The sequence below is a fragment of the Zingiber officinale genome, chromosome 4A, assembly GCF_018446385.1.
Source record: "Zingiber officinale cultivar Zhangliang chromosome 4A, Zo_v1.1, whole genome shotgun sequence".
NCBI lineage: Eukaryota > Viridiplantae > Streptophyta > Magnoliopsida > Zingiberales > Zingiberaceae > Zingiber > Zingiber officinale.
The window spans coordinates 157,119,835-157,130,023 of NC_055992.1; the positions used below are offsets into that span (position 1 = coordinate 157,119,835).

General features: G+C 37.2%; 1 protein-coding gene across 1 annotated transcript; it reads right to left on the reverse strand.

Moving 5' to 3' along the window:
* Positions 1-6,734: 6,734 nt before the first annotated feature.
* LOC121973835 (metallothionein-like protein 2C) lies at positions 6,735-7,461 on the reverse strand. The gene is made up of 3 exons (XM_042525180.1): positions 7,314-7,461; positions 7,166-7,237; positions 6,735-7,034 (listed from the first exon to the last, which is right to left on the reverse strand). Exons 1-3 carry the CDS (start codon positions 7,376-7,378, stop codon positions 6,926-6,928), a joined length of 246 nt encoding a protein of 81 aa, XP_042381114.1. The 5' UTR covers positions 7,379-7,461; the 3' UTR covers positions 6,735-6,925.
* Between the last annotated feature and the right edge of the window lie 2,728 nt (positions 7,462-10,189).

Genomic DNA, 10,189 nt, shown 5'->3' on the forward strand with positions numbered 1-10,189 from the left:
ACGTCAGCCAATGCTCTTGACTCTGACACCTACTTCGTGTTGGACCCCATGGGTGTTTTGATGTGATCAACCAAGTTAGGTTAGGTCCTGCTTGTTATTTGATCCCTGTGTCAAAGTGTGCAGAAGCTTAGGAGCGCAGGAAGTCGAGCGGAAGACGCAGCTAGCGAGAAGGACAACACGAGCAGGGAGCTGACGGGCTCGATGCGTCCGAAGGACGAAAAAGCTGCGGAAGAGTACACCGGTGGACGAAAAGAACGTGTGCGACGTTTGAGGGACGAGAAGCCGGGACAGAAGCCTACTCGAGGAGAAGGCCAGAAGTTGGATTCGGGTGAGCCCTATTCCGGATGGCCGAGATCACGCAAGCGAGCGAAGCCGGAGCAGAAGACCCGGACCGAGGCGAGCTGAACCGGAGCAGAGGTCCCGGACGAAAAAGACAACCGAAGTTGACTTTATGGGTCCGAGCACCCGGAACCCTTCCGGGTGCCCGAAACAGTCCGGGGCGCCCATACCTTAATTTAATCAAGATCGCGGTCAAACAGCGATCCGTGCATAGGAGATAAAGTTTTATCCCCCCAGGATGCCCGGAACCCTTCGGGGCGCCTCAACCAAGGTTATAAATATAGCCTTGGTCCAGAAGTTTGAATCATCTCTTGAATCAACTCTGTATTCAACTTCTAAACAACTGTTTGAGCTTCAAGTGTGTAAAATGTTTCTCCGCCTTCAGAGAAGGAGACTTTCTTAGTGCGTTCTTTCAACCACCTTATATTAACAACCTTCTTGGTTGTAACCAAGTCAACTCGCTGAGTCTTCCTACTTTTCTTTATTTTATTTTCTTCTTATTATTATTGATATTATTTTAGAGTTGAAAATTTTGAGGAATGTATCTTTGATTTGTAGGTAATTCACCCCTCCCCTCTTGCCGGTCCCGCTGCGCCAACAAGTGGTATCAGAGCCAGACCGCCTCAGAAGGACTGACCGCCGACTGAAGCATCAAGATCAAGACGATGGCCGGAACAAACATTCATCCCTCGAAATTCGACGGAGACTTCGCTACATGGAAGTGAAGAATGGAAGTATTTTTTAAAACGGATTTCGATATTCTTATAACTATAAAATATGATTTTACAGCTCCAAAAGACAAAGAAGAATACCAATGGACGAAGAAGGAGCAAGCTGATTTCGTGGCCAACGGAAAAGCAGAGTTCCATCTGCTCAGCGTGCTGCCATCCCAGGAGGTAAGTCGGATCGGAAGCTACGATTCTGCCAAAGACCTCTGGGAAAAATTCCTGGAGCTCCACGAAGGCACCTCAGAAGCGAAATTAGCAAGACGCGACATCCTCCGGACTTAGCTGACAAATCTCCGGATGAACAACAACAAAAAGGTAGCGCAACTCCAAGCAAGAATAAAGGAGCTAATAACTCAACTGACCAATCTTGGAGAATCGGTAACGAACCAAAATTCTATCCAGTATGCGCTCAACGCCTTCCCAAGAACTCCTGAGTGGGCGTTCTTAGTAGATGTTTACTACATCTCTAAGGACTTTGAGGTAAGTACTTTAGAAAATTTATTTTCTACTTTCGAACTTCACGAGTCTCGTATTACAGAACCGAATCAAGTGAAGTCAAATCTCAATGTTACCCTACAAGCCGAGATGGACAATCCCGACTCTGAAGCGTCAATTGACGAAACTGAAGCGACGCTATTGGTAAGAAAGTTAAATAAATTTATTAAGACTAATAAATTTAGATCGCAGTCGAAAAAGTATCAACGCAACAAAAAGATGGTTCGTTGCTACAATTGCAATGAAGAAGGGCACATCAAGGATGACTGCCCAAAGATGAAGAAAAAGAACAACGAAAAGGAAAAGTACAAAAGACTGACACCCTCTAAAAACAAGAGTCTGAAGGCTACATGGGATGAATCATCATTCTCGGAATCAGAAATTGAAGCCTTCTCAGGATTAGCGCTGATGGCCAACCATCTTTTTGAAGAATCCAGCTCGGAGATGAGCATAGATGAAAGGGGAGGATCATCAGAAGAAGAAAACTGCGATGAAGGGGGAGCATCAGAAATAGAGGTAAGTGAGATACGTAATCTAACTCCCAAGCAGTCTTTTCAATTTATTAAAGTACTCACTAAAGATTTAGTTAAATTAGAAAAGGAAAATAGTGAGTTAAAGTTAAAATTAGCAAAAGTATGTCCTCTAGAAATGTATGATAATTTAAAATTAGAAAATGAAAAATTGAAAATTGAAATTAAAAAATTGAAAATTGAAATTGAAAAATTGAAAAATGATCATGCATGCTTAAATAAATTTTCAAAATCAAAACTTAGAATCTATGGAAAATTGAATTGGTATATTAGAAAACATCAAGGATAACTTAGAAAAGTTTCTAAAAGTTGTGTATCTCCTAAATTTTTGATTAATCTGGTAGGAAGGAACCTATACTGGGTTCCAAAATCCTTTCTAGATTATTTTTTTTAAGTTAGTGCTTTTAGCAAGAAAAATTAAATAATTAATTTCTTTATGAGACTTTGTCTAAGAAAGTGATTGTTGTTCTAATAACTAAGAAGACCTAGTGCATCGCCACTGCCAGGAAGCTGAAATATTGAAAGAAAAATCATTGAAAGTAAATTATGCCTAAGTTAGAATTTTTTGTTCGTTTACTTAGAAAATTTTCTTGTTTAATTTTTTTTCTAATTCTCAAAAATATTTTGTCTAAAAATGGCCTAAGTTAGAAAATTTACTTAAAACATTTTTTGCTTAAAAAAAATCTTTTTCTTGATTTTTTTTCCTTTAACTTAAAAATTATTTTGAAAATGATTTATTTTAAAAACTTGAGTATTTACTTAAGAAAATTATTTTTAAACTTGAAATTTTTTTGCTTGATAATTATTACCTCATTTTTTTATGTGATCAAAGGGAGAGAGATAGGTATGGTTTAGGGGGAGTTACTATTTTTTTTAACAAAATAGTAAAAAATTACTAGTTGTCTGCTTAACATATTTTTTTATTTAGTGTTGCAAATTTTTTATTGCAATCTTTATACTTAAAATGTTAGTTTAGTAATTTCTTTAAAATTACTACTTGTCTGTTGTTTTTATCCTAACTTGAACCTGAGTTGATGCACATCAAAAAGGGAGAGATTGTTGGACCCTGCGGGCGTTTTGATGTGATCAACCAAGTTAGGTTAGGTACTGCTTGTTATTTGATCCCCGTGTCTAAGTGTGCAGGAGCTTAGGAGCGCAGGAAGTCGAGCGGAAGATGCAGCTAGCGAGAAGGACGACATGAGCAGGGAGCCAACAGGCTCAGTGCGCCTGAAGGACGAAAAAGCTGCGGAAGAGTACACCAGTGGACGAGAAGAATGTGTGCGACATTCAAGGGACGAGAAGCCGGGACGGAAGCCTGCTCGAGGAGAAGGCCGGAACCAGTCCGGGCGCCTGGACCCGAATTTAATCCAGATAGAGGTCAAACCGCGATCCGTGCGTAGGGGATAAAGTTTTATCCCCCATGGCGCCCAGAATCCTTCGGGGCGTCGCGACCAAGGCTATAAATATAGCCTTGGTCCAGAAGCTTGAATAATCTCTTAAATCAACTCTGTATTCAACTTCTAAGCAACTGTCTGAGCTTCAAGTGTGTAAAAGACTTCTCCGCCTTCAGAGAAGGAGACTTTCTTAGTGTGCTCTTTCAACCGCCTTGGATTAACAACCTTCTTGGTTGTAACCAAGTCAACTCGCTGAGTCTTCCTACTTTTCTTTATTTTATTTTCTTATCATTGTTGTTGATATTATTTTAGAATTGAAAAGTTTGAGGAGGGTATCTTTGATTTGCAGGCAATTCATCCCTCCCCTTTTGTCGGCCCCGCTGCGGCAACACTTCGTCGTATAACGGATATACAAGGAGACCTGCTTCCGCGGACAAAGATACTCATACACGCCCACATACACTCCACCTCCCTCATCGGAGACTAATGTCGGAGTAGTTGAGCCGGGGCATTCTCCTAACCTCCATTTTAACTCTCTTTCTCTTATGTTTCACAAGTTTGTCTCAAGCTTTACAGGCATTCCTAGTGATCCAGCTCTCACATCCTCTCTCTTGGTGTTCAACGACCTGATCAACGTAGAAGATAGCTCACCGATAGTCTATCAATCGACGATATCAGGTATGAACAAATACAGAACAGCAATAAGAGGTACCATGATATTCTCATGTATCTAGGATTCAATTATGATGCCGGATAATTTACGTCTATAGTGTCCCAATTGTTGTGATAGCTGAGCTACCCTGTTAGGAGTTGTAGAGTTGTACTTTTGGATTTATCTGATGGGAACAGAGGAAAGACCGTCCATCTTCAACGCTAATTGGATTGAACATTTGAACGTCCAGATACCGAATTAAAAAGAAAAAAAAAACTATGAAGCATTCAAAAAATATATTCCAGAAGTTAGGAGAATTGCACGTATTAACAAGGAGGCGTTGGCTCATTGGATTAGCTTGAAAGTTGCTTTGCTGGTGGTCTTATCAATATATATAGTCGTTGATTTAGGGTGACCTTCCTTCCGTTGGTTGATCATAAGGCTTTCGGTATATAATTCTTTTATTAATTTACAAATAATACTAATTTCTTATATATAATTGAGCTCTAAAGACAAAAGGAGATAGAGATCCTGAGTTAATCTAGGCTTTGAGTCTTTGAGCAACATCATTGAGTAATGATGTGTTTGTCTCGGTAGGGGTAGGCTATTTAGTGACTTGAGTAAAGTTTTCGACCAAGGGACGATATATCTCACGTCATAGTTTGTGTCTAAGCTCAATCTTGTAGCTTTGCATTAGCTTACAATGGTACAAACTAAGTGAAATGAAGATCTTTGAGCAAATTCAATCGAGTGAAGATGAACCTTATTTGAAGGAAGTGTTCAATCAACATGGGAGTCAAATGAATTGTTCAAGAAACTCAAGAGTCATCTGAATGTAAGAGGTTTTTAGAACAAAATATTTATGTTCAAACTATAATCAACCAGAACTGAAGATTTCCAATGACTATTCAAAGAGCCATTAGCTATACAACAATTACTTTTGTTCAATCAGTCAATTAGAGACTAGTCTAATTGACTGGAGGCGAGTAAAACAGAGTCATTGAGTTGAGTCCATAAAAGTTGGAGTCTTATGTTGGGAAAGATTGTTTGAATAATGCTCTAAAGTTTCCAAGGGCTTGAACCAGATTGAAGACATCAATTCAAGCTGTACTTGATTATTTGCATTCATCAAATTAAGAATTGAATGATCATCGTAAACATCTTAAGGTTGGTGGTGTGAGAGATTTATCCTAATACCCTCTTATAAAGGGGCGATTTAGTGAAATCATTTAGGTGGGAAGCATCAGATGTATCAAAGGCCATGGAGTAGGAGCAGAGTCTTAGCTTCCAACTATATAAACTGAATTTGTTAGCATTGTTTTGTTTATGTTGTCATTCATTTCTATTGAGTAAATACTCAAGACAAATAACAACACACATGAGCACCTTATGAAAACTAACAAGCATAATTTGTTTCTAATAAAAGGAGACTTATACTTTGTTCCTAATAAAAGAAGACTCATAATTTGTTCCCAAGAGAAGTAACCTGAAGAGGACAAAAGTTAATTGAGTTACTCAAGGATTAGTTTTGGTAGTTGAGGCATCCTTATGAGAGCCATCTTTATTGTCATCAGCATTTCAATGCATTCTTGAAAACTCATAGTTATGTTCCATTGGTCCTGTTCTATATCAATGAATTGAATAATAGATGATTCAATGCAAGTTATTTCTTTGCAAAGGTTTTTCAAGTTCAATCCGATCGCGTTAAAGAAATCCGAGTCACAACTACTTTTTGAGTATCCCTGAAGTAGGAATTCTCGATGATGCAAACTTAGATCTAGTAGATTGAGAGGGTAATGACTAAAGCCAAGAGAGTGTAGACATCATTGAAGTTAGTCGGTGAGTATCCAAACTAGTGATGCCTTACCATGGCAAAGAACAACTTTCAGAACTGACTCATGAAGAACAAGATGACTCTGAAAGCCTCTGTCTTTGCCTAACTCACTTCCCACATGAAATGGCATTTGTGATCACCTCACTTTATTATAAGAGTCATAGTGATACCAAAGTCTATAACAAAGCATCCACAAAGGGTTGCAAATTCATTAAAGCTTTGAATCACAAGAAGGGGTTCAAATTAGTTCTTGATAATTCTAATTTTCTCTAGATCTATCAAAAGAGTACCCTCTTTAGAGTTGATAAACTCACAAATCGAGACCCTACTTTTTTAGATTGACAAATATTTACCAATCTAAGGATTTTATAGACAATGTGAGTGTGTTACAAGTTTGAATTGTATATCTCATTTTAAATTATGATGCCATTGAAGTAGACTACTTGAAATTTTCCTATAAATCATTTTTAGAGCATTCAAAACTCTAAAGGACACAACTAACCATTTATATATACAATTCATTATATCTTAAAGGACCACTTATCATCGATCATAATCCTAATTTAATGATACCCATATACTCAAGTCAATCTTCAAAAATCATCAAGTTACTTCCATTAATCTAACTAAGTCTTTCTACCCTTTCCCCAAAAGGAAGTTCTTGTGATATTTTTGTTCTTGATCCTCTACCAAGATAAGATGATTGCAAATAAATAAGAAAATATAATATTATGAAAGACACACACAACACACACATATAAATGATATAACAGTGCTCTTAATTTATCAAGTAGGATTTATTAATATAATAGCATTACATGCTTAATTATGATTGATACATGCCCTCTCAATGTAATTTATTTAATTATTTCCATGCTCTCTCTTTCCCAAATTTTGGCAGCTAATCAATGCATGGGAGATGGGAGAGCGCGGCTTATACTGAGCAGTGTCGATTAGTTGCAGCCACAACAAGCACAACTGCAGTTGTTCCCACAGTTGCACTTTGTGCAGTCACAGTTTCCACCTTCAAACCCAGACACCATCTCAAACCCCTCAGTGTTTCTGCAACACCCACAATATAATCAGCTACACACATCAAAGTTAATTAATCAGGCAACTAAGCGACTGCTTCTCATGTTACATACAAGAAAAATTAAGACAAATGAGAGAGAGTGAGAGAGAGAGAGAGAGACCCCTTTTGGCTGCCAGCGCCAAGGTTGACGATCACTGCAGTCTCTCCAGCTAAGTCCGGGCACATCTTGCACCTGCAACTTGTCAAAGTGAAATCTACACACTGTGATATATAGGAAGAAAGAAACACATTTGTGAGATCTTAATTACCCTCCGCATCCGTTTCTGCAGTTGCAGTTTGAGCCGCAGCTGCAGTTTCCACCGCAGGAAGACATCTCGTTGGTGATTGAGCTAGGATTAAGAGATTAGTGCTGAGAAGAAGTAATTGAATGCTTTTGAGCCATGGTGGAAGAAGATACATCCTATTTATAGGCGTCGTTGGCATGCACTAAAGAAGCTCGCAGTAGTTGTCCACGTAAAGTGAAATACTACTGCTGAATCAATCATATAATTGATAAAGCTAAAGTTCTCGAGGGAGACCACCATCCTTTAAAAAAAAAGATTAATCAGATTAGATAACATCGAGTCTAGAATGATCGATTCAGTTCCACGAAAATTTTCCATCGATCATCAAAATAAATCGAAAAGCACTTATAACGGGTAGTCCAAGAACACAGCATCCTTTAATTGCATGTCACATTTAGAAAAAAAATTCATATAAATTTGTCATAACTAAAACTCGAATCATGAATATCTTAATGATAATCTAAATATCCTATCGTTCCACCATAAACCACCGCCACCCTAAACCCTAAGGATAAGTGTTTCATTCGGAAAAGCAACTCCTTCAATTCTCACCGCTGATGAATGGAAACACTACTTTAGCAGCTGTGTGTCAATACTGTCTCTGCCTTTATTAAATATTAATGCCCTTATCACTTCACTGAAAGGATAGCATGGTGTAGGACTTTAAAGAGGTCACGTTGGATGGTTCACTGCGAGAGAGAGAGAGAGGAACGTAGTTCATCAGCATCATTTCAGCTTTCTACTGCAATTTGACATTAAATTTAAAGAGGTTAAAATGAGATTCCTCTATTGATGGATTATTGGTTCCTTCTAGTGCACAATACTGAATGTGACTTGTGTGGTAAGAAGAGTTTTCCTTTCTTTTGATTTTATAAAAAAGAGAGAGGAGAGATCACTGAGAATATATGCAAAGATATAGTTCTCCTTTTGTGGTGCTTTATTTTTTTTAAAAGTATATATTAATATTTTAATTATCATTTATCTAATTGCACCTTATGCTAATAGTTTTAATCCTTTTAGTTTGGGTATTTGCCCAAAATAAACTACATATGACTAAAAAAATTTCTCATTTTATTTAGAACATTTGATATTTATTTATCTAATTATTCATATTATATTATTTATTTTTTTCCTAATTGTAAACCTAAAAAAGTGAATGGCACTTAAAATAAGGCAATTAATTAATCATAAGAAAACTATCAATGAATGTGTCTTATAGATAAATAAATAATATTGATTTTCACTATATGAAAGTTAGATGATGATATATATCATTCAAATTCTAAAACTATTGCAACTTAAAGATGAAATCGTCATCCTAGTGTTCTTCCAAGGCATCCCCACAATGATCCTTTGCATGAGAGAAAGGCCAAGTACCCAATAAAGTATTTTTGCACTCGTGGAAAATTAAATCTAAAACCTATTAAAGAAAGTTAATTCTTTAACTAATGTTATTCCCATTTTGGGTTGGCTTGATACCCTAAATCTCCTCAATTTTGTGTTCTAATACCCACCTGATCTATCTCCTTACCTTCGTTGATCAACGTCCCCGGGGCTATGGTGTTGCGGTAGGATATTCAGGTTGTCACCCAGGCACCCGTGGTTTGAACTCCAGCTACGGCGTATTTGCAAGAATTTTTTCTCCAAATGGAGAGCGTATTCAAAGGATACTGAGCTTCTGGATTAGCCGTCGCGTGCGCTTCCCAATTTACCCTGGTGGCCGGTGAGAAACTTCCATGGAACCAAGCAAGTCACTCCCAGGAATAGTCAATGAGACTAACAAGATTATCATTTTTTACGTTGGTTGATCAACCCTCTTAGAGATCCTTCTTCATCACAAAATTTCTTCTCCAATAGAACAACCTTTCTTCTCCTCCCTTCTTATAGATGATTAATCAAGAGAAGTTTGAGTGTACTTGGATAGCTAGGGAAGGCCTTTGGGTGGCTATGACAGCGAGTTAGGTTTCCTCTTCACAATTAAGTATGTGATGGTAAACTTTATCTTCTCTTTGTTTGGTTTGAGGCCAAGGGTCCCTTAAGGGCTATCTATGGCCCTTTTAGAGAAGACTAGCTAGTACTAAAGGTTGATGTTTCTCTAAATTATGTACCTATGACATTACAAGGAAGTAACCGTAATGGAATTTAGAAATCATCCACAAAGAGTGTAAATATATCCTCTCATGCAATGAGTTCTTTTTGTTGTATGGTCAACCCTAGAAGCCGAGTGTTAGTGTTAAAGTTGTGTTGTGATTGTGTGTAGGAGTGCCTTAGGCAAATGTCGAGTCGGACCGAGATTTTATAAACCTTTTTGATGTATGAGAATTCGTTGGATTTTTTTTATTAATTTTAATTTTTTTTTTGTAATTTTTGGGATTTTTAGGATTTTTGATATTTTAGATAGTTTTGATAATTTCTATCTTTCACATTTTTGTATTTTAAGGATTTGATAATTGTAAGTCTATTAAGAATTTTTTTCTTTCTATTAGGATTTCTTTAATTTTTTTTCTTTGCATTTTAGGAATTGAGACCTATATGTTAGGGTTTTTTTTCCTTTCTTTGTGTCTTAGGGTTTGAAGTTTATATAAGTAATTGTTTGGGTAAGAAAAGTTTTTGGTTTAATAATATTTTTCGGTAGTGCCATTATTTTTCTATTTCCTAGAATTCCTTTTTGAATCAATAGGTTATAGAAGATTATTCTCAATATTCGTGTACGAATCAATAGATTCAATAGTTTGTAAGATAATCGTTATCCTGTCCGACGTCAATTGGTATCATAACTTTTATTGGAGCAAAAGGTGATAATGTTCACCCTATACGACCTAGTATTGCTGCCCCGGGCT

Bases quoted from the DNA above. Each gene is read 5' to 3' on its own strand.
- LOC121973835 (XM_042525180.1), bottom strand. From the start codon at position 7,378: ATGTCTTCCTGCGGTGGAAACTGCAGCTGCGGCTCAAACTGCAACTGC. The intron at 7,238-7,313 runs GTAATTAAGATC...GACAAGTTGCAG, and splicing joins TGCAGAAACGGATGCGGAGG to GTGCAAGATGTGCCCGGACT. The intron at 7,035-7,165 runs GTCTCTCTCTCT...TGGGTGTTGCAG, and splicing joins GGCGCTGGCAGCCAAAAGGG to AAACACTGAGGGGTTTGAGA.